The sequence below is a fragment of the Mustela nivalis genome (genome assembly GCF_964662115.1).
Source record: "Mustela nivalis genome assembly, chromosome: 7".
In the NCBI taxonomy this organism is placed as follows: domain Eukaryota; kingdom Metazoa; phylum Chordata; class Mammalia; order Carnivora; family Mustelidae; genus Mustela; species Mustela nivalis.
Genome location: NC_139026.1, coordinates 10,905,137 through 10,929,108, shown reverse-complemented (window position 1 = coordinate 10,929,108; position 23,972 = coordinate 10,905,137). Strand labels below are relative to the sequence as shown.

General features: G+C 54.0%; 1 protein-coding gene across 4 annotated transcripts in view; it reads right to left on the bottom strand.

Annotated features, from left to right (window-relative positions):
• Window positions 1–9,909: 9,909 nt before the first annotated feature.
• Window positions 9,910–23,972, bottom strand: part of MYH9 (myosin heavy chain 9) — a gene marked incomplete at its 3' end in the record, with an annotated part of 96,564 nt that continues 82,501 nt past the window's right edge. For 3 of the 4 annotated variants that reach the window (XM_082740261.1, XM_082740260.1, XM_082740262.1), the window contains exons 25-41: window positions 23,434–23,605; window positions 22,217–22,429; window positions 21,758–21,902; window positions 20,389–20,595; window positions 20,107–20,211; window positions 19,735–19,887; window positions 18,498–18,746; window positions 17,282–17,494; window positions 16,926–17,138; window positions 16,514–16,675; window positions 15,071–15,199; window positions 14,020–14,108; window positions 13,807–13,930; window positions 13,288–13,496; window positions 12,624–12,732; window positions 12,318–12,490; window positions 9,910–11,482 (exon numbers count right to left, since the gene is read on the bottom strand). In XM_082740261.1, the coding sequence (XP_082596387.1) occupies window positions 11,365–11,482; window positions 12,318–12,490; window positions 12,624–12,732; window positions 13,288–13,496; window positions 13,807–13,930; window positions 14,020–14,108; window positions 15,071–15,199; window positions 16,514–16,675; window positions 16,926–17,138; window positions 17,282–17,494; window positions 18,498–18,746; window positions 19,735–19,887; window positions 20,107–20,211; window positions 20,389–20,595; window positions 21,758–21,902; window positions 22,217–22,429; window positions 23,434–23,605 (2,783 nt within the window). Of the gene's footprint in view, window positions 11,483–12,313; window positions 12,491–12,623; window positions 12,733–13,287; window positions 13,497–13,806; window positions 13,931–14,019; window positions 14,109–15,070; window positions 15,200–16,513; window positions 16,676–16,925; window positions 17,139–17,281; window positions 17,495–18,497; window positions 18,747–19,734; window positions 19,888–20,106; window positions 20,212–20,388; window positions 20,596–21,757; window positions 21,903–22,216; window positions 22,430–23,433; window positions 23,606–23,972 lie in introns of those variants that run through there. The other variant, XM_082740263.1, reaches the window with a different exon arrangement.

Sequence of the window (23,972 nt, the reverse complement as noted above, 5' to 3'; positions counted from 1 at the left end):
CACACTGAATACAGGACAGTAAGGCCTCCTGAGGATGGCGGAAGCTTTGCACTGAAAACCCTCCCAGACTCTGCCCCAAGTGTCTCTCTCTATGGCTGATGGGAACCTGTATCTTCCCCTGTCACACAGCACAACTGAGGGGACAACTCTAGGCAAGCTCTGTGAATGCTTCTGGGGAATCATCCAATCTCAGGGGCATTTGGGCAGCTGGTGCCAAAAGTAAAGTCAGTCATAGGGATTGTGTCCTCAGACTTTGCATGTTGGCTAGCTCTGGGTACTTGGAATTTAAAAAATAAGACTTCAGAGCGAGAAAGGACCTTAGTGACCATTTTGCTTGGCAGCTGCTCTCTTTCTCAAGCCTGCTGTCCTCTGATGGGGCCCAGCCACTGCCCCAACTGACTGAGAGCCGGGACACCCACAACCCTGGTTCCCCTCGGACTCTCCAGCTCATGTCACCAACTCCCGAGCCACCACCCCAGCACCCCTGACCTCACAGGTGTCACCAGCCTAACTCACACCTTAGCTGGTACACCAAGGCCATGTGCAAGATTACAACATCTCTTAAAGATGCAGGAGACTTCGCGAACCTTCTCTATGAATCACACAGCCTGAAATGACCTGCATCCTGGCAGCTAGCAGAGGAAGTACTTTCCTCTTTGGTGGGGACCTTTGAGGCTCAGAATCACTCAAGGGTACACAATCGGCAGCTGCCCCCTGCGGAGCTGGAAGTTGTCACAAAGTCACACTGTCTCCTACTGGTCTGGAGCTGCTCTGTGTAGAAGAAAGGGGCTTCCAAATGGTAGTAAGACCCCCTAGACCCTGGGCAAGGTATGGAAGAAACACCCTCTATGACCCCGTATGCCTGGTGGGGAGGAGATCAAAGGAGGAAGGGAAGAAATGTCCCCTGTTCCAATCACAGGACCTCTGCTAGGTCCCTGGTCTCCTCAAGTTTGTGCCCTAGGGCTTCCCTCAGTCCCAGACCCGCTGCCCAAGCCTACCTATTCCTCCAACCTAGATGCCCCCTTGTCCATCCTGATTGTCATCTCTGGCCCTGGTCCAAGCCTCCTGGCACCTTGGACAGCATGACTGCACTTGGTTCTTCAGCTTTCACCTTGAAATCCACACAAAGGCCCTGGCCACGATCTTCTCAGATTGATTTACTGTCCCCATGGAACAAATGCCCAATCCGACACTCCCAGACACACAGACCCAGGGAGCTCCAGGGCTGGGCAGAGAGAGGGTCAAGAGCCAACCAGCTCAGTCCAATTCCACTCCAGCCTCTCCACCTCATGGGCCCGCAGGATCCTGCATGTTCACGGAACTGCTCAGATGGGGAGGGAAGGCTCTAATCCGAATCCCCAGGGCCACAGACTGAGGCGTCAGTGCTCCTGAGACTGGTCCCAGAGGATGTCGTGCTTGGCCCTCATCTCCAGGAAGAAGAACCTTGACCCCCGTCACTTCTCCGCAAACCTCTAAAGACTTAACATTAATGGATATCAACTATGTGCCATCACTATGCTAGGGATGTTACACACATTGTCTTCATTTTCTCATGATAAAATTGAACAGATGATCAGATCAAGGCAGAGAAGGGTCTGCTTTAGGTTAAAGCCCAAGGTCACATAACCTGCCTCTGCAGGTTTCACCTCTCCTCAATCTGAGGCCATTCACTGCCAGTGATTGTCATGGAAAACATGTTCCTCATGGACTGTGGAGAAGGAACATGCTCAACCCAACCCAGGACACTGTCCCGCAGAGACCTGGGTGACCATCCTGCGGCATCTGGGTGGGGGTTGGTTACCTAGTCAAAGTGGCCTTAGCCATGAATCTCTTCCAGGCTTCATGGTCAGTCAGCAGGACATGCAGCATCTCTCTGCTTACTGCATTCTGGAAAGTTTCAATGACCTCCTCGAGAAAACTTCCACTCTCTAGATGGAACGAAAAAATGAAAGTTTTTCTCTCTTATTCCTTTCTCTCTTATTCCTGCTTCACTAAGGGAGAGAAGAAACAAGGGCTTACCTGGAGGGAAACCATAGCACTAAACTGTGCTTTTATGGACTTTTTGTTGGGACAGAGGTGTGGGGTGGTGGGGCAGGAAAATAGCTGAGACTCGGCCTAGGCAGGGGTATTGAGATCAACAGAATCAGTTCCTGCCCCATTTTCTTTTCTGATAGGCAGGGGCTTATAGCTGGGACACAGGACAAATGCCCTAACATAGCCATGGGAGGCCGGGGGGTGCTAGGGGAGGAGAGGCTTTACGTGGAACTAAGAGGTTCCAGGACAAGGGACAGCAACAATACTTAGGGAGGACACACTGTGTAGCAGGCCCTGGCCCAAACACATAAACACATTCTATTTGATCCTCATAACCACAGAAGGAAATACTCTCATTTTACAGGTAACATTAGGTAAAACACTCCAGATCACATAGCTGGGAGGTGGCAAAGACAAGACTGGGGTCCAGGTCGTGGCCCACTGACCCTCAGACAACACTCGTGCTGGCAGCAGGGTGAGAGCTGGAGGAAATGGTCTCCATTATAAGGCCCCACAGTCATTCTGAGCCATGCTGGAGGCTTGGACAGGGCAAGAGGGCAGGAGCACGCTCCAAGGTTGCTGGTCTACCCCCTACCCCACCCTGCTGCAGGATCCCTTTTTTCTCCTCCTTTCTGCTATCCCTCTCCTCTCTGTGGACTGTCCTGGCCTCACTTCTGGGTCATTGATGGATTTGATGGGCAGCAGGGGAAGGAAGGAAGGAAGTACCTCAGCCATGACCCTGAGAAGAAGACCGGTGGGAGGTGCCCCTACAGACTCCTGGGCTGGGGACTCCCCTTGACCTCTATTGGGGACTCAAGGAAGCTCTTCAAGGGACCGATTCCTCGGTAGGTGAACTCAGCTGGAGGCATCCCCGTAATCCCAGGGATCATCCAGAGAAGTGGAAGGCGACTACCTGGGCTGAGCCCACGGGCTACCGAGGTCATAGTGTCGCCATAGTTTTCCCTACACCTTGCGACCGCATTGCAGTTAGAAGGAGCTATCGCTTCACCTCGGGGGAAGAGAGAACAAATCATGGGGTCCAATGTGAGCCAGCGGAGGCAGCAGGCAGCAGTGAGGGGCCAGGTCTTGGGGCTTCCCTCTGGGATGGCGACAAATGCCAAAATGGACTTTACCCCGTGTGTTTGTGTACTGGCTTTTGCCAGCTGCTATTTAAGGAAAGTTACTCACCTCACTCCAGCTCACTCCCAAGCCCAATCAGGGTCCTGTCGCCTGTTGGGGCACAAGAAGAAGATCATCGGACAAGGAGACTGCCATCTGAGAAGTTACACAAGCAATAAAACCAAACACAGAAGAAAAGATGGGAACAAGTGTGCTGGAAATTCCTTGAGGTCGGGAACGTATGTGTTTACTAAGGGTAAGAGCTAAGACTGATCAAGTATTGATGATAGGCAGGCTCCTGATGTGTCCCCTCACTGAGTACCCACTCCAGGATGTGGGGCTCCTGGGACTCCCACTAGTAAGTGAAGGAAACCATCACCTGAACTTAGGTTAGTCCAAGTTCTCACAATAGCGCTAGAGTCAGGACGGGAACCCGAGTGTCTCTGATCCAAATTCTGTGCTCTACTCCCTTTAATCTACAAAAAGATTTATTTATGTACAGTGACCTTTGAATAATACAGGGGTTAGGGCTGCTGACCTTCATCCTCGTGAAGTAAAAAATGCATGCGTAATTTCTGACTGTCAGAACTTAACTACTAATAGCCTACTCCTGACCAAAAGCCTCACCAATAACATAAATAACTGATAACACACCATTTGTATGTTATATGTATTATGAAACGTGTTCTTGCAACAGAGAAAGCTAGAGAAAATTAAAATGCTAAAATCATAAGGAAGAGAAAGTACATTTACTGTACTGCACATATATTTAATGAAAAAATCTGCATATAAGCAGATCTGTGTCATTCAAACTTTTGTTCTTCAAGGGTCAGCTGTGTATTTATTTGTAAATGATTCCTCTCCTTCCACAGAGCTGGCTTGCATCGCTAACCAGTCTTTGTCTCACTCAATTTTCTGGTGCCACAGCTTCCCACAGCCTGTGTCCTCCTTGCTTCTGCAAGATTCTTCATCCCACAGGGTCCGGAGTCCTGCTGAGTCCTGGCGCAATCCCTACAGACCTTGTCTAGGCTTCTTGATAATGTGCAGTCCTCTCTATAGTCTTCCCCCAACTGGGAACCTTAGACTCTTTCTGATTCTTCATCTAAATGTAAATGCAAAGAACAATCTCCTTGTATGAAACACTGCCTGTATTTGAGATTGTTTCCTTAAGACTCTTCTAGAAGCACGATGACTGGGTCAGAAGCTATCAACACATACAAATATTTTCTTACCTAGAGCCCCACTGTTACAAAAAATGTTATACCAATCACATGCACACTCACAGTACATGAGGGTGTCCCTCATCCTATTTTTTAAAAAAACAGACCGTTGGGTGCCTGGGTGGCTAGGTTACTGAGCATTTGCCTTCAGGTCTAGTCATGATCCCAGGGTCCTAGGATGGAGTCCCATATTGCCGCTCTGCGGGAAGCCCTCTTCTCCCTCCCCTACTCCCCCTGCTTGTGTTCCTGCTCTCCTGTGTCTCTCTCTGTCAAATAAATTTAAAAAATCTTAACAATAAAAATAAACTAAAAAACAGACCCTTAACAAGAATTTATTTCTATTTTATATTTATTTATATAAATATATATAATTAATAATATATATGTTATATAAATAATTTATATAAATAATTTATATATATATATTTTTTAAGATTTTAAGTATTTATTTGACAGACAGAAATCACAAGTAGGCAGAGAGGCAGGCAGAGAGAGGAAGGGAAGCGGGCTCCCTGCTGAGCAGAGAGCCTGATGTGGGGCTCGATCCCAGGACCCTGGGATCATGACCTGAGCCGAAGGCAGAGGCTTTAACCCACTGAGCCGCCCAGGCGCCCCAATAATTTATATTTCTTTTAGTTCTGTTATTACTTTGGCTTGGGAGATGAGGAAAGATAGCAAATGTTGATTACATTTAAGCATTATATTTTAAGTTAACTTTTTTTTTTTTTTAAATAATCTCTATACCCGATTTGGGACTCTAACTCACAACCCCAAGGTTAAGAGTCCCAGGCTTTTCCAAATAAGCCAGTCAGGAGCCCCTTGGCACTATCTCAACAAGACAAAAGAGCATTTAACAGCCACCCCTCCTGAGACCTGACTGAAAGAGAGTAAAAGTACTTATAGGTATAAAAATAACAAATGAGAACAGTGACTCACATTTGTATCCTAAGCTCTGCGCTGGTGATTGCTCTAAGACTTTACAAATAATAACCCGTCTTCTTCCAGTAATCATTGAGCTGCGTATCGCTTGCATCCCTGTTTGCAGATAAGGAAACTAAAGCACAGACTATGTGATTTTTCCCAGAGTCAGAAATCTGGTCAGCGGTAGCCTGGGTGCAACCCTGCCTGCTGGACTCAAGAACCCACACAGCGTCTCTCTTCATTCGCTGCCAATGAAAAAGGAGAATGGGGCCCAGAGGTAGTCCAGAGGCTTAGACAAATCTTTGAATGCAGACTGGTCAGAAAAATAGAGGGAATTTCCATCAGAAAAACAGACAGAGGGCAAATAGGCACGAAGAATGGTCTGCTAGGCAGAGCTTCAGAGAGGGAGACCGAAGGTGAGAGGCAGGTGGAGGTGAGCAGGAATAAGGTTATCAGCCCCACACCCGACCCTCTATTCACATCAGCCCAGGTCTACACCAGAAGAGGAAAAGCAGAATTGAAAGCCTCCAGAAAAAAATACCTGTCTTCTGGCATCTAGGAGGCCCTCATCCAATCACTCTGCATGAAAGCCTGTCAGTCAACTTACCTCTCTCTTAAATACAGATGGGCAATCTAGGTTCAGATATGTAAGAAAGATGACCAGATGAAAAGGGTAGCTCAGATCGATTAAAAAATGACACCAGAAGGGGTCCGTGGCTGGCTGAGGACCAGAGCATGCAACTCTTGATCTAGAGGTCAGGAGTTCAAGCCCCATGTTGGGCATGTAGCTCACATTATAAAAAAAGTCAGAATAATGGGGCATTTGGGTGGCTCAGTGGGTTAAGCCTCTGCCTTCGGCTCAGGTCATGATCTCAGGGTCCTGGGATGGAGTGCCCCATCAGGCTCTCTGCTCAGCAGCGAGTCTGCTTCCCCCACCCCCCACCTCTGCCTGCCTCTCTTCCTACTTGTGATCTCTCTCTCTGTGTCAAATAAATAACTAAAAAAACCTTAAAATAAATATAAATAAAAATGAAGGGAATGAAGTGGGTGACTATCTACTTTGCACCAGGCACCGTTCTAAGTGATTTGGATGCATCAACTCATACATTAGTTCTCACCATGATTCTGTAAGAAAAGGAAATGAAACCCAGAAAGGGTAGGTAATTCAAAGCACTCAGCTAGTGCCAGAGCCAGAATCAAATCCAGACTCCTTATCTCCAGAGCCTACACTCTCACCTATTCTGTTCTCCCACTGTAGGAATATCATATAAAGATACTGATTAACCACCTAAAGAAAAAGCAACAAATTGAAAGTGATTCTTTTTATTTGGGAAAGTAGGTTAGAGCCCTCTGGACTAGTGGATTTGTTTTAACCATTTGCGCTTGTTACTTTGATTTCTTTTTTAATTTTAAGAACGTGGAAGTCCCTTTAGAGCAGTGAGTAACAGCTCACCCCAATAATGGGCTGGTTTCTGGCACCACCATGTTCAACATGATGAGAGCCAGTGGATCATTACCCATAAGAAATCAGCCTGACTCCTGATGTGACAAGTGACAGTGTGGGAGAAACCTCGGTGGTTGATGAAGTAAGTTCTCTAAGAAAAGTGGGATGATAACATAGGTTCAACGAGAATAATCAGCATGAGCGCCACCCTTCCACAGGTATATATATATGGTCTAGCCATCCCTCGTCCACTCCCACAGGCATCCATGGCTTTTCCTCCACTCAAAGGTAGCAAGACACCTTGGAGGAAAACGGAAATCCAGGGGCCTTCAACAGCTCCTACTCCAGAAGGAAAGGATGCTTCAGGGATGTTCAGAGCGGTGCTCAATAGAGTACCCACTGGCGATCCTACCAAATTACATAGAGTAATAATGATACTTGATAATGATTACTTTGATCATGTATAATTGGGCCAGGCTGAGTCTGTGAAAGGCCATGAGTTCCTAATGTTAAAAGGAGAAGAGCTGAGACCAAGTGCACAAAAAAGGTAGATATAAAGGTAAAAAGTTCGTATGCAAAAAGGAGTTAGTATAATGGGGACTCTTTCATGGTTAATTAATCCTAATAAGAAATGGAGTCTTTTTTAAATAAAGATTTTAGTTATTTGAGAGAGAGCGGGCGCGAGCATGAAAGGGGGAGAGGGACAGGAAGTGGCAGGCAGAGGGAGAGGGAAAAGCGGGCTTCCTGCTCAGCAGGGAGCCCAATGTGGGGCTCCCCAATCACCATCACCATTCAGATCCTGAATCACAGACTTAAAAAAAGGAAACACAGGGCCCCTGGGTGGCTCAGTTGCTTAAGTGACTGCCTTAGGCTCAGGTCATGATCCCGGAGCCACAGGATCGAGTCCCACATCAGGCTTCCGGCTCCACAGGGAGTCTACATCTCCCTCTGACCTTCATCCCTCTCATGCTCTCTCTCTCTCTCTCAAATAAATAAATAAATAAAATCTTTAAAAAAAAGAAACTTAGGTGTTAAGAAAAAATCCTATAGAGTGTAGACTCACAAAACAAAAAAGTATATTTCACCCCATTTCCCTGGCAGTGACATCTTCCCTAACTATGGTCGTTCTCAAAGCAAGGATACAGACCCCGGTTCAAGTAATTGGATGATGGACCTCACTCAAACCGCCCTAGTTTCTGCCCACACTCACTGGTATGTCTGCATGAGAGTCTTGAGGACCCATCGATTCACAGGACCCTCACAACACTCGAGACTGTTACGTCCCTGCAAGCAAACTCCCTGGCACTCACCTTTTAGGGTCACCTTCCCAGGACTTCCCTAACTCCTGGCAACCACTGACCTGCTTTCCATCTCTGTAATTTTGGCATTTTGAAAATATTTGATAAGTGGAGTCACACAGTATGTAAGCCTGTAAGACTGGCATTTAAAAAACACACCCAGTGTAACGGGCTTGAACCCCACCCAAGTTCCTGCCTATACAAATAGTCCTTTCCTTTCTGTGGCTGAGTGACCAGGCTCTAAAATCAGGCAGGACCTTGGGGGCCCCTCCCAGCCTCCCACTGTGCCAGGATCCCCTCCAGAGCCCCAGACATGAGGGTTTCACCTCCAGGAAGCAGCTTTTCCACATCACATTGCTTTTCTGCACAAACAGACCTACCTGATCATGGCTTCCTCGCCTCTGCCCTAGTCTTTGGCTGACAACTCCTTCCCTGTCCCCTTCCAAAACATACACTGTGAACTTCTTTCCCTCTCGGCCTGGTGGGTGGGTCAGTCAGCCCTGGGACTGCCCATCCCTTGTAGGCATGGTGGGTCCCCAGTCGGAATTTCCCCTGCACAAAGGGCAGAGTCGAGTCACAGAGCTGAAGGCAAAGGACGGATATTTGCAGAGTACCGCAGTGGACTGAATGGTGGTCCCTAAAAGATACACGCATGACCTCATGTCTGCAATCCAATAACTGACATCATGTAGAAAAACCCTGTCTTTGCAAATCCTTTAACTTAAAGATCTTGAGATCATCACTGAATATCTGGTGGGCCCTAAATCCAATGACTATAGAGTCCTTACGAGAGACACCCAGAGGAGAGACAGCAGGGAGTTGAGGGGAGAAGGCCACGTGAAGGCAGAGGCAAAGATCAGAGGGAAGCCTGGAGTCGCCACAGCTGGAGGAAAGGAGTTCTCCCCTGGATCCTCTAAGAAAGCTAGAAGTGCCCAGAGTCGTCTGGTGCCTGGCACCTGGCTACCCCCAGCCGTCATCTGCGGTTTCCTCCCCGGGGCCAGCGAGCACACCTGCACCTGTGCAGAGGCTGAAGGAGTGGGCAGATGGAAGCCCACCGCTTTCTGTAGCAGACAAGCCGGCCCCACAGTGGTCCCGGGACCCTGGTGGTGCAGAGGTAGGCTGCTTGGGTCCATGCCATAGCCCTTCTCTAAGGGATGCCTTTCCCTCTCCTCCCTCTTGCTCCTGCAGGGACCCCTTGTCTTCCTTGTCCTCGTAGGGCAGGTGCCCAGCAAGAGGCCAGGTTCTCCTCTGCCTCTGCTAAAAGAACCAATGAAAGAACAAAAGATTGGCAGCCTCCTGTTCCAATACCCACGGGCCCCACCACTGGACTCCCTTGGTCTTGCTTATGTACAACTCGAAATGAACCTCCAGAGGGCAGGCTTTGTCTAACAACGAAGGATGTTCCTAAGTCAGCACCTAGATTTGGGTCCCTAAACCCCTGTCAAGCGCACAGTGGGTACTCAGTAACTGAAGTAAACGGAAGCTTTAAAAGACCCTCTTAGCATCCTTGCCCCTGGTCCAGTCTCCCTTTCTAGCTTACCTTTCCTGCATGACTGCCACTCCTCACCCCAGTCTGTGCCTCAGCCATGCTGCACTACGGGAAGCTTTTGAAGATGCTCAAAGGGTCACTAGGCTCAGTCAGTGAAGCGTTTGCCTTTGCCTAGCGTCATGATCCCATCAACCTAGGATCAAGTCCTTGCATTGAGTTCCCCGGTCAGTGGCGAGCCTGCTTCTCCCTCCCCCTCCTCTTGTGCTCTTTCCCCATCTCTCAAATAAAGAAATAAAATATAAAAAGAAGAAGATGATGCACAAAGTGGATGCCGTCCCATCCAGGCAACCCGCTCCGGCAGAGAGACACCAGCAGACACACGGCTCGTAGCACGGTACTCTTTATTGTGACGCTCAGTGGAAAACATCTGTAAACCAGCTTACTGTAGTGGTGACAGCTGTAACACATGCTAAGGCACTTTTATTATATAAAAAAGGGGTGGGGCTGGGAGCTCCATTCACTCCTTTGTGACAGCAACTGGGACCTGAATTCAGAGCTTTTTAGGCATACGTAGCTTTCATATATATCTTCATGATTTGTTGAGTTTTTTTCAAAAAAGAAAAAAAAAGATGCCTTCTTTGCCATAAGTAAGTCTAAATGCAGCATATACAAAACAGTTAGGAATACAGGTAAATTCAGCAACCAGTGTAGACCAGTGTAGGACAAGCTACTCTCTTCTAAACATGGTTCCAAAGGAAAGGCAGTGATAAAGACTTGGAATTTTATCATTTATTATAAGGCGAGGGGAGAAGAAACCTTTTTTTTTTTTTTTTGCTTTCAAACACATCCATGCAGATGGCAGATCTTTACACCATACTGAGTCGACGGTGCAGATTATGTACCCTTGGGCCCCAGTCCTGGAGTAGATACAAGGTCGTGTGGGAGGGCCGCTGGCCCTTTGCAATGCTCTGGCTGTCAGACCTGGGACAAGTCCCTTAACCATTAAATATATTTGGTCCCCAAGAATGTTGGGAGAAGCCCCCGATGGCCTTCCCAGCGTGGCCCCGATGCCCTGTCTGTTGGGCCCAGCAGCCCCCTGGTGGCAGGGGCCCGCTGCCCTCCACAGAGGAGGGAAGGGGGTCATCATTGCACTTGAGACACTCTGAAACAGGAAGGGGACCACTGTGGCGCTGCCCAGAGCGCGTGGGGAGGGACGGCTCCTTCCTTGCACCCCGCATTCTGTGCCCTGCACAGAGGGGTCAGCCCTGGGCCTGCCCTTACCCAATCACCCAGGGCCCTCGGGAGTGCAGGGCCAACGGGGCAGAGGTCGTGAGGTCGCCGTGTGTGATTGCCAACAGCAAAGGAGGAGGGGGAGCTGGTGGCGGAGGTGGGGGAAGGTGACAACTCTTCTGGGGTGCTGGGCTATCAAAACTTCTTAGTCTGAAGAAAAATAGATTTGTAGAAAACTCTCTTTGCCCATCCCCGGTGGCCTGCCCTCCTTGTCTTGTGCTATGTGGCAAGGGAGGGCCGAGAGCCTGCTGGTCACTCAGTTCCCAGGCCAGGGGCCCAAGACTCTGACTCTTTGGTATCGGGTGCTGGGGGTGGGAGGGTGCAGAAGCGAATGCAGTGGAGGAAGCCAAACGCCCTCAGCAAGGCCTGGGGGGCGGGCGGGGAGGCGCAGGCTTGAGGTCTCCTGGCCTGGTGGGACTGGGTGGGGAGGTCACGGTCACGGCAGTCCCCAGAAGGTGGAGGAGGGTGCTGCGGGGTGGGGGGTGCTGGAAAGGGGAGACGGAGTCATGTGGCGGTCTGTCCATCCGTTCCAGGCAGCAGGAGGAGAGATTACTCAGCAGCTTTGGCCTCAGCCCCATCCGCCTTGCCATCCACCTCCTCGTCCGAGCAGTCGCCAGCACCTTTCCGGGCCATCCGGCGGGGCACGACAAACGGCAAGTCCCCTCGCCTGGGGACAGAGGCACAGGGTCAGCAGGGCCGGCCAGGAGGGCAAGTACAGCTGGCACCCCTCCAAGCCATCTGTAGACGGACACCAGGCCCCAGCGCCCTGGGCAGTGGGCCAAGAACCCGGGAGCCTGGAGAAACACGGGCTCCCACTTCATTCCGAATCACCAGTGAGAAGCCGTGGGGAAGCCGGGGCTGACGGCGAGAGAGAGGCCCAGCAGCAGACGCAGTCACCCCCGCGAGACACGCGCCAGCCCGCACACCCGGGCTCCGACGACGCAGCAGCGGGGCAGACGGAGACACGGGGACCGCACGCGGGACGGGACCCCGACGCCTACTCCGGGTCGCACGCACAACGCTATTAGCGACGGGCTGGAAGGCGGCCTCCTGTCGCCTTCACGCCGAAGGGAGAGAAGCAGCGGGAATCCCGGGAATCCCGGGAAAAAGAGCCTCTGCCTGCCCCGCCGGCTCCCCCTCCGGCAGCAACGCTCCGCGAGAGCGCACTGCCGCGCCTCTCCGTGGGCACAGGCGCCGTGAAGGCCGCGGGGCCGCCTCAGCCGGCGCCCCCAGGCCCCCAGCGCGTGCCGGGCCGGCCGGGCCCCCGCGAGCGGCCGCCAGTGCCCCACAGCCAGCCTGGAGCCCCTCCGGGCCGGCCTGGTTCCGCGGGCGGGGTTTTCCCAGAGACGGAGCGCAGGGCTCACCCGGGAGCCCCGGGAGCCGCACGGGCGGAGACGGCGCGGCCCCGGACGCAGACGCGGGCGGCTCCTGGGAGGTTCGTGTGAAACGAGCTTTCCGGCGCCCCGAGCTCAGGGAGGGGAGGCCGCGGCCACGGGGCTCACCTGAGCTTGTTCTTGAGGGTGCTGACCTCGCGGTTCATGGCGTCGGCGGTCTCAGTGGCGTCCTCCAGCTCGCGCTGCAGCTTCCGGCGGGAGGCGTTGGCCCGCTGGGCCTCCTCCTCGGCCTCCTCCAGCTGCCGCTTGAGCTGCTTCAGGCGGGCGGACGCCTTGTCAGCCTGTGGAGACCAGAGGTCCCGGTCAGGCGCCTCGGCCGGAGAGGCCCACCAGGCGCTGTGGCCCCACGCACGCGCTCGCGCGCACGCACACGCTCCCACGTACACACGCACGCGCACACGCTTGCCCACACACCTGGTCCTTGAACTGCTCGGCGTTCCTCCGCTCGTCATCAACCTGCAGCAGCACGTCCTTCAGCTTTTTCTCGGCCCGACGCACCTGTTTGCAGGCTGCCTGGCGCTCCCTGCAGGGCAGAGAGGCGGCGGCTCAGAGGGTCCGGCCACACCACACCACACCAGCTGGACGACCTGTCCCCACGCCTCACGGGCATGTCCACCACGAGGAAGCCCCCAGGCGGAGGCCGGCCCATCTCCACCCAACACCCACGCCGTGCTTGGTCTCCTGCGGGGGACGCACGGCGACTACCCCATTTCACAGAGAAGGAAGTAGGCTCCGGGGAGGGGGGACACAGCCCAAGGAGCAGGTACGTAGCAAGGAAAGGGGAAACTGAGATTTGCAACCCAGTGTGACCTGCCCATTACCTCCAAGGACGCCCCAGTCTTGCTGAGCCCACAGACTAGCTGCCCAAGCAGGCAGCAACCGCCACCTCTGCCTGATTCAGGCCCGAGAGACAGTTGTTCGAAGCCCCAACTCTAGAGGTGGGCCCATGGACTCCTACGCAAACTTAGAAGCCCCAATGGAAGGGATGAGCAGCCGTCAGGAGGGGGACAGTCTCTGGGCCTCGGACAGCAACAGAGGGGTATGCAGGCTGAGGCCGGCGATGGGAAGGAACACCTACTTGGTCTCGTTGTCCAGCTGCTCCTCCAGCTGTGCGATCTTGGCCTCCAGGGCAGTGATGGAAGCCTTGTACTTGGACTTGACAGTGCCCTCCATCTCCTGCAGCTTGACCTTGAGCTCCTTGTTCTGGCGCTCCAGCTGCTGTCGCACATTCTCGTTCTTCTGGGCGTGACTGCGCTCGAGGTTCAGGTCGGTGTTGATCTGGTCGATCTACAGGAAGGAAGGCTGGTGACCCCAGGAGGGCTGGGGCGGGGGCTCCCTGGGGCAGAAGCGGGGCCATTGGTTCCTCAAGAGCCTCAGAAAACACTAGGCCCTCGGGCCCCAAGTTCATGAGCTCTGGACCCTCCTAGAAAAAGGTGTTCCCCCACAGCCAGGGTCGAGAGAAGGAAACCAAGGGAGACCTTCACAGGTGCCAGGACACCCTCTCCGAAGCCCAGCAAGCCCTAGGCTCCTGCCAGCATGGTCTCAAAGGAGCAGAGCCTGGTGCAGGAAAACGCCAGGCGGCCCTGGCCCCACCCACCTGCAGGTTTGCCTTCTTCAGCCGGTCGTTCACCAGCTCTGTGTTGCCCTGTTCCTCCTCCAGCTCCTCCTCCAGCTGAGCGATGCGGGCCTCCAAGCGCCGCTTCTCTTCCAGCGCCAGGGCTCTGGGTGAGAGCGGGGAGCAGTGAGACAGGGCCTGTCCCAGAGGATGGGCACACCTGCCCTTAGCTCAACATGGCATGCCATGGCTCACCCTTTGCCGCTGCTGTTGGCAATCTCGTCAGCCAGCTCATCCCGCTCCTGCTGGGCCTGGCGCTTGGCACGCTCGGCGGCTGCCAGTTCCTGCCATGAGAATGTGGACTGTGACCATCTGGGACACCCCAAAGTCCCTTGAGCCCCCCCCTCCCATTCCTGGAACTCGCAGCACCATGCTCCCCCAGCCCCTGGCCCTTCCTCTCAAACCCCCTCCCAGGTCTGCCTCCTCCACAAAGCCCTTCCTCATGAGCCCCTCTGGCTTACAGGGCTGATTCCTCCCTCTGAGACCATGACTTAGGCACCACATTTGCAAAGCCCCTCTCTCTAAGTGTTACAGCCAAGTCAGACTGGGGAGGTAGAGATAAATAAAAAACTGTCCTGGGCTAATGGGATCTGGTCCCTCTGCATTCTGGGGAGACCGGAAGTCGGGAGGACAAGGATGGGAGTTTGGGTGAGAGCAGAGTCTGAAAGCCAGTTGGGTAAGGTGGTCCCAATAGAGAGCCACACTTGATCTCAGAGGGAGGGCTGACCCCAGGCCCAGGCTCGAGGGCACAGCCATGAGAACAGTGTGGACGAGGACATGCCCAGACACCCAGCACCAGTAGGAGCACCAAGTGGCCCATTAACCTCAGGCTGAAGAAGACCGCGTAGAGCAGAGGGAAGGCTCTAGCGATACACCTCTTGTGTGACAGACAAGGCAGCAAGGGGGACACGTGGAGCTGGAGCATTTGGGAAAGCGCCCTCCCCTTGCCAGGCGTAAACACTCAGCAGGAGGTGGGGAGTACCAGGAAGCTTCATTTCATGCAAGGGAGCTGGCCCCAAATGGTGACAGTTTAACTCACACACACAGTTTAGTCACACCAGGAAGCCGGGCTACTTTACGAAACCCTGCAGGGACTTCTTTCACAAAGCCAAGCCCACCCCCAACCCACTGCTGAAGTTGGCCTGTTGGCTGCCAGCTGGGCCACTGGGCGGCCCAGCCTGGCTGGGCAGAGGCCGTAGGCTGCCCCCTGCTGGTGCCCCGAGTGCCCTCCTGGGGCCTGGCCCACCTCCTGCAGCTGGATCATCTCGGCCTCCATGCTCTTCAGCTTCTTCTCGTTCTCCTTGGCCTGAGCCAGGATCTCCTCTCGTGATGCACGTGTGTCCTCCAGTTCCCGCATGTAGTCCTTCATCTGGGCCTGGGGTGGGCAGGTGAAGCTTGGTACCCCCCACAGCCACCACCCCACCCTCAAGACCTTGGGCTGCTTTCAGCCTGCTGCCACATGTAACCAACTTAACAGTAAAGGGCATAATAATGACACGGATCTTTTTAATCCTTATCATTTTCACACGTTTTTGACCATCAGGTTTTACAAAGCACACCTTCGGCAGTGTCAGTCACCAGCTACCCATCAGCCTGAGCTGCAATCTGGGCTACACTTTTTACAACGTCCTGTTGACCCAAATGCAGCAGCGCTCCAAGGCTGCTCCCTGGGACACCAGCTCCTCCGGGTCCACACCCACCTGCCAGGTCAGCCCCCACTATAGGGAAGAAACACATTTCCTTTGTTCTCCTGTGATTGGTTCTAACTCTAAAGATCTTAGTCAAATAGGTTTGTTTCTTTTTTTTCTTCTATAGATAAATCCTCAAGTGGGACTCCTCAGGCCAGATGGTAACAGGGACAACTGCCTTACGACCTCACCGACAGACCCTAAACTTTTTCTTTCTGTGGCTGGGTTTCGGTGTGCCACGTGGCTTCGCAGAGCTGTTTTTTAAAATTTGTTATCTTTGGGGCACCTGGGTAGCTCAGTCAGTTAAGCATCTGCCTTCAGTTCAGACCATGATCCCAGGGATCAAGTCCAGCAACAGGCTCCCTGCTCAGTGGGGAATCTGGTTGTCCCTCTGCCTCTGCTCCTCCTCCCACTCGAGCTCTCTAATAAATATACAAACTCTTTTAATAAATAAAGAGAATCGAATGAAATTTGTTATCTTTCATGTATCCTGATGATCAACAGAGTACTGTATGGACATAGTGATGAATAACTGTGTCATATACGTGAAACTAACGTAACACTATATGCTAATAATGTTGAAATTATTAAATTTTAATAATATTAAATTTTAATAATAAAAAACATATAAATAAACAAGACCTATGATCTTTACTTATTGGTGAAGTGAGAATTTCCCAAGTGTGCATTCTGTGCTGTGGGCTGCAGATGGGGTCGGGACCTGGGCCATGACCCCGGGCCATGTCTGCTTTACTCTGGAATCTACCACCAAGTACTACATCCCTACATCACTGTGTTTCTAGGTTTATGTGCATTTCCTTGCTTAACACACACAAAGTCAACGATCTTACTGCAAGTTTCTTTCTGTTCCAGGACTGAGCGCATCCTAGTCGGCCATGGAGAGGAGAGGGTGGTGTTCCTCGGCACTTGTCAGCCACCGACTAGTGCCCAGTCCCTGCCTGAGCCCAGGTAGCCGGGCCCTGCACGGCCTGTGGCCTCACCTGCAGTTTGCGCAGCTGCTTGATGGCTTCATCTCGGTTCTTGTTGGCAGAGTCGATGTGGGCCTCCAGGTCTTTCAGGTCCATCTCCAGCTTCTTCCGAGCAGCCACCGCCATCGAGCGCTGCTTCTTCTCATCCTCCAGTTCTGCCTCCATCTCCCGCACCTGGGGGACAGGCCGATGGCTCAGACAGCAGCATCCACACCCAGACCCTGCCCCGCTCTGAGCCCAGGCCAGGCTGTAGGGGGCCTCCAGGGTCCCATGAAGACTACGGGCCATCAAAGAAAGGGTCCCTGACCCTGGAGACAGGCGACTGGAACCTGAAGGAGTGGAGGAGGAGCCCGACACAACCCAGGGGGAGAAAGGAGAAAGAAGCCTGCCAGAAACGGGGGTGAGCGTGGGGGGCCGTCCACACCTGTCTGACCAGCTGCTTCTTCTTCTCCTCACTCTGCTCATCGCGGCCCTGCAGGTCCCGCTCGAACTGGGCCTTCATGGCCTGCAGGTTGACCTCCAGCCGCAGCTTGGCGTCCTCTGTGGCCTGCAGCTCGTCCTCCAGCTCCTCCAGCTGCGTCTTCATCTCCTCCACCTGCTGCTCCAGGGCCCGCTTGGACTTCTCCAGCTCGTGGACCTGACCCCCGCCGAGGGAAACCGAGTCAGGAGCTGAGGAATGAGGTCCCCGACGTCCCCAGCCTTGGTGTCCGCTCAGCCCCTAGTCCATGGGGCTGTCCCCACTCAGCCCTCCCCAGAGCCAGCCGCCGACCCGGTACTCACGCTCTTGCCGACGTCATCCTTGGAGCTCATGAGGTCCTCCATCTCCGTGCGGAACTGCTTATTGAGCCGCTCCAGCTCCGCCTTCTGCTCCATGGCCTCCTCCAGAGCCCGGGCCAGGGACAGCGCCTTGGTCTCCTTCTCCCGGGCCTCTGCCTCTGCCCGGTCACGCTCCTCCGCATACTTGGCTGAGATGGTCTTTTCCTCTGCCAGTAGCTGGGGGAGAGGTGGTCACTATGAGCCTCCAGCCCTCAGGTGAGCAAAGCCTCCACACCCATACTCCTTGGGGACTAAGGGTCCTAGGTGCGGGTCTAAGGGGAAGGGACCAGGCTGTCGCCCAGGGTACTTGGCGGGCTCCAAGTGTGGCACATGCCATGTAGCATGTCCTTGTAACCAGACTAGGACAGAGATCACCTCTGCCAGCACCCTGTGAGGCCAGTTTTCATCATTTAACAATTAGCAACCCTTCCCTGAGAACTAGAAAAAACCCTGTTCTCCTGAACAACCAGTTGCTGTTTTCCTTAAAAACCATGTCCATCTGGCTGTTTAGAGGCCCACCTGTGGCGCTCGTCAAGGATGCCCATTTACGTTCAAGCTCTTGGGTGTCCACTCTCCGTGCAGGCCCACCCGCGGCCAGACCTCATCACCCCATCTCCCCAAACCTTCTGCCAATACCTCTTTATTCCCCAGCCCCATTTCTTAAACAGCCAGAGGATCAATGTTCTAGACTTCGCCAGCACCTTGCAGGGGTGCAACTGCGGACAGCAGCGAGGAGAGGAGCGTGGCGGGATCCGGTGCACCTCCACCCCCAGCAACATGTATGGGGCTACACTTGACCAGTTTGCCTGAACTGTCCTACCCCACTGTCTGGGTCTCTCCGTAAGCGGCCCCAGAGCTTTTGGAATGAGGCAGAGGTAGGATGTAACAATAAAAATCCTATATCACAGGGATGTCATTAGGACATGTGCATACTTGACGTTGGGGCTTTGAGTTCAAACCCCATGTTGAGAGTAAAGAAAAAAAAGTCCTATGTAAGAGTCCTATGTAAAAGTCCTATGTAAGACCATCTGAAAGATGTCAGACGTGGGAAAGGGGAAGAACACCCTGCTGCAAGGGGGAGCCCTGCCCTCCCCAGCGAGGTGTGAGGTGACCCCAGCCTCGACGCCCCATGGATGTGCCTGACGGGACAGGCCCGGGGGGGCAGCCTGGCCGCACCCACCTGGTCGAACTTCTTCTGCTTCTTCTCCAGGTTGGAGGCCGTCTGGCGTTGGTGGTCCAGGTCCACGAGCAGGTCGTCCAGCTCCTGCTGCAGCCGCGTCTTGGTCTTCTCCAGCTTGTCATAGGCGGCCACCTTTTCCTCGTAGCGCTGGCCCAGCCCCTCCAGGTCCTTCTGGAGCTTCCTCTTGGCTTCCTCCGCGGTCTCCAGGCACCCCACGCCATCCTCCATCTTTTTCTTCATGTCTGTCACCTGGGCAGGGGCACAGAGTTAGGCAGACGGGCCAGGTCCAGGGCAGGGGCAGCCAGCTCGCACGCCATGAGCAGAGGCCCAGTCACGGACATGCCCCTCTTCAGCTGAAGTGAGAGAAACGAGGTTTCTGCCGAGGGCATCTGCCTAGTGCCTGCAGCCCCGGGGCGGCCTCTCGGTCAAGATGTACACCAAGCCTCTTGCTTTCCATCGTCCTATATCATCCTCCGACATCGGTCTCTTGCCAGGGACCGAGTCTGTCTGCTGCAGGCAGGAGATCTACGGGCATCAGTCCTGCAGCCCCCTTCGCACTCGGAGCCAGAGCTGCCACACCAGCCACCAGCTACTCCCACCCAGACTGGAGCACAGACTACACCCCTCTCCCCAGGAGGCAGTACAGATCTCCTGGCTGGCCGCTGAGCCCTACATGAGATGTAGAATGCGACTCTTAATCTATTTCCGGTTACAGACCCTCTGACGGTCTAGAAAAAGACTGTGACCTCCTTATAATGGTGTTTTAATGAGCGTGAGATGCTAAGATCAGCAAGTACAAAAATACAGAAAAATGCAGTTGCTGGGTACTTCTTTACACTGTGACACAGTGTCCATGTGCTCCCTTGTCAGTGTGTCCGGCACGAGCTCCCGAAGCGACGGGCCCACCGTGATGCCCCAAAGCTCGCCACGGCTCAGACACAGCGATCTGTGGTTTCCTTCACACCTCATGTAGTGCTGCTGCCTGCCTCACAGCCTACATGTGTGATCAAACACCACGCTGATGTCAGCCTGACTAGTGGAAAACACAGACAGAACGTCTCCTCCATCACATGTACAGACCCCTGAATTCCACCTGAGACCCTGGCTAGCAGCTCTGGCTGGCGAGAGCAGAGCTTCCTGAGATACGGCGCCCGGGCAGACTCTCCCCAGCCTACAGACTCCCCGCAGCAGCTCCCGAGTCTCAAGGGGGCAGCGGGGCAGGGGAGCGGTACCGAACCTGGGCATGGAGGGTAGCGATCTGCTTCTCCAGGTTCCGCTTGGCCTCCTCCTCCTCTTCCAGCTGCTCCCTGAAGGAGTTCTTCTCATCCTCCATCTGCTTCAGCTTGGTGCTCAGGCTCAGCTTCTGCCGGTTCTCCTCCTGGAGCAGCTCCTACACCGAGACACGCGGGACACCGGGGCTCAGAGCCAGAGCCTTGCAGGCCCCACACCCTCCACGGGAGGGAGGAGCCGGTCCCTCTGATTTGGAGGACAGCTGCTACAGACCTGGCCGGGGGGAGCAGGAAAGAGGAAGGGCAGAAGGACCCGGAGACCCTATAGATACGGGGGAGGACGGGTCATCGGAGGAGTTGGGCCCTGCTGCCGTCTTTACCTGTGTGTCCTGTAACTGGGACTCCAGGGCGGAGAAGTCCTTGGTGAGCTTGCTGGACTTGCTGTCAGACTGGGTGAGAAGCCCCGTCACGTTGTCCAGCTCAACCTGCACGGAGACGGGAGGGAGAAGGCCCATGAGTGCTTTGGCCCCACCTCAGCCGTCAGGCCAACCCAAAGGCCTCCCTGAAAGGGAGCAGGGGAGGAGCTCTGGAGATCCGGGCCAAGACCGAGTCGCGGCAGCAGGCACCCCTGCCCGGGGCCCGGGACGCAGCGGAGGCCTCACCTGCAGCTTGGTGACCTTGTCGGCCAGCTCCGTGCGCACGCGCTCGCCCTCGGTGAGCTTCACCTGCAGCTCCTGCAGCTGCGCCTCGGCCTTCTTGCGCTTGTGCTCAGAGTCCCCTTTGCCCTGCAGCAGCACCTTCACCTCGTTGGCCAGCTCCCCTCGCTCGTTCTCCAGCGTCTGCTTCGCCTTCTCCAGGTTGGCTTTCACCTGTGGGGATGCAAGCCACGAGGTGGGAAGGGGCAGCGAGGCCCTGGAAGAGCCGGGAGAGAGGAGTCTGCTCTCTCGGCAGCAACACCAGCGGGCCAGCCTGGGGGACACATGCAGCCGAGAGCCTCCGGCCGGACGCTCAGGCCTGACCAGCACTCCTCACTTGGCCGGACGGGACACACAGCCCGCGTCCTCAGCTTAGCAATGGTCCCTGCCCAGCTCAAGCATAAGGATCTTATGGAAGGAAGACTTTAGCAGTATCAGAACACCAAGAGAAATAATAGCTGCTCAGTCAGGCTTCCAGTAAAGCCTCTGTGAAATGTGTGTTCTCAGTGATGACGTGATGATCTTCCAGAATATCTACGAGTGGCGTGTATAGAATCCACTCGACAGTCCCATTCTGCTCTCCAGTGAGCTGGTCACAGAGTCATAGATGCGTGTCGGGGCTGCACACATGACGGGGTATGTTGGGAAAGGAAAAGCTGAAGGGTAAGGTAAGGCTTCCACCAGAAGGGGCCTGGATGGACAAGGCACGCCTCTGAGAATATTGTACAGGCCGTCACGTGCAAAACCTTTGACCTCTCGGGCTGCCACCCAGAGTGGCTACATGCTAGGGGCCACAGCAGGCAGAACGTGGTCTTGGAGAACCGTCTGGCCCAGCCCCTGCCTGAGACCAGCAGGATCAATATCCCAAGGCTTCCCACCAAGACTCCAGCTGAGCACGTGGGGGTGCTCCAGAGAAAACCTGGGGCCCTCTGGCACTCGGTACCAGGCCACTCCAATTCATGGGGGCTTTCTGGTCTGGCGGGTCCTGAACAAAACATTAACAGTCATTCTCGAACAACTTGCTGAGTCTTTATCGTTCACTTGTTCACGTGCTTTTACCTGTCATCAACTCCAACAGTCAGGGATTTGCATGAGACAGACCTATCCTTCGCCTCCTCTACAGATGGGCAGACTGAGGCACAGAGGCAGCGACTGGCCTGAGTCACACAGCCGCTTAGGGCTGGAGCCTGGACTTCGACCCAGGCAGCTGGTACTGGAAGCCGCTCTGCTCTGCAGGCCTGGCCCAGGCGGCAGCCCACCTCCAGGAGGACTCTGCCCCGCCAGCAGCCCAGTGCCGCCCGCAGTCACGGAGCCCGTCCCAGGGAAGCCCACGCACCCGCTTCGTCTGCTCTAGCTGCTCGGCCAGCTCCTCCACGGCCTGCGAGTGCTTCTGCCTCATCTCCTGGATCTGGGCCTCATGGGTCTTGGCCTCATCCTCGAGGGTCTTCTTCAGAATGTTCACTTCCTGTTCGCGTTTGGACCTGTAAAGAAGCACCCTCAGGACGGAGGCCAGGCCTGGGCGTGCTGCCGCCCTGGGCTCTTCTCCCCAGCTGCAAAGAGCCTGGCAAGAGGCGCCGGCCGCCCCAGCCTTGCTGCCCAGCCATGCTCCCTTCCAGGCCATGAAGCCTCCAGCCCAGGCTTGCAGACGCTCTCTGAATCTGCGAGGATTCAGGGCTCACCCAAACTCCACAGCAGTTTCTTCGACCCAGGGAAGAGCTGCTGAGGGGGCCTCACCCTCCCTGCCCACTCCCCACTCCCATCCTTAGTGACTTGGCCCCTCGGCTGCACAACGCACCTGAGCTCTTGCTGGGCAGCCGTGGAGTCCAGAGTGTCCTCCAACTCCGTTTTCAGAGCCTCCAGCTCCTCCCCGAGGTCCCGCTTCTGCTTCTCAGCTTTATTTCTAGAAGCTCGCTCCGATTCCAGGTCCTCCTGGAGCTCAGAAATCTGGGATTCCAGCTCACGAATCTTCTTTAGGGCCATATTCTTCTGGGTGGCTTCTTCCTCCACTCTGTCGAAGAGACCAACATCAGGAGGCTCTTTCCACCTCAGGGAGCAGAGCGTGAAGAAAAGGCTTTGGAGAGGAGCAGCCAAAGCTGCTTCTGGAAATCGTCACCATAGGCCTCAGGTGCTCCTTTCCACAGAAACATATCTGACGCTTCCAGAAGATTTAAAAGCAAAACCACTCTGAGAACTGAAAAACGTCATAGAAGAATCACTTCAGGGCGCCTGGGTGGCTCAGTGGGTTAAAGCCTCCGCCTTCCGCTCAGGTCATGATCCCAGGGTCCTGGGATCGAGCCCCGCGTCGGGCTCTCTGCTCTGCAGGGAGCCTGCTTCCTTCTCTCTCTCTGCCTGCCTCTCTGCCTACTTGTGATCTTTGTCTAATAAATAAATAAAATCTTTAAAAAAAAAAAAAAAAAGAAGAAGAATCACTTCATTTTCCAAACTGAAATTCAGTGCTTGAAATGTAAAAAAAAATAAGTAAATAAGTAAATGTTAAGTGAAAATTAAAAAGGAAATGAAACGCCGCCTGCACTGCACCATTACAGCAACTAAGGAAAACTACAAAGGTGCAGTACATACCCTGGGGGTGAAAATTACACCAGTGCAGGTTCGTTAATTGCAATTAATGTGCCCCCCCCGCCCTGGGGCTGCAAAGTGACACTGGGCAGGGCCGCATGGGGGAGGTGCGGGGCTGTTGGGGAACTCTGTGCACCTTCTGCTCAGTTTTCTTGTGACACTAAAACGAAGTTTTGGGTTTTTTGTTTTTGTTTTTGTTTTTAAAGCAGACCTATAACCAGAAAGTTTAAAAATGCGAGAAAGGAAGGCCTAGGGCACTGGGGATGACTTCTGGGGGACTAAAAAGGGACAGTGACGAAGCAGCCACACGCATGCCCTAACGGGACACGACCTATCTTGTTACACAACAGCTCCAAGAGGACAGCAGCAGCACAGCTTGCATGGCAGCAGGTGCCAGCAGGGTGGACAGACCCTGCTGTGGGCTATGGCCCTCACCTGGCCAGGGCGGCCTGCAGCTCCTCCTCTTTCTTGGCCAGTTGCATCTTGAGCTCGGCGATCTGGGCCTGCAGCTCGGCAATCTGGTCACTGAGGTCAGTGGAATCCCCCTCTAGCTTCCGGCGAGTCTTCTCCAGTTCCTGACGCTGCTTCTCCTCTCTTCGGAGGCGTTCTGAGGAACAAGCCAGGGGACACCAACAGAGCCCTCAGTGCCCACAGATTTTTTTTTCCACCTTTTTCTATTTTTACAAAAAATACTGAGTTTTTGTTCTAAAACATATGTGAGCCTTAAAAGGTCACAGTAAGCAGACACTTGTACCCAAGGCTTGGATGAAAGAAAGAACACCCCCCGAGTTGCCATGTCCGGTGTCACCCCAAACTCTGCTGACCTGCCCTGCCAGGGACCTACGTTCCCCTGCAAGTTGTGCTCACGGCTCCTTTGTTTTCCTTTAAGTTGTACCAGGTCTGCCTCCCTAAAACACAGGCTTCATTCAAGAACTTAAATTGTGTAAGGGAACATCCTGTATGAATTCTATACA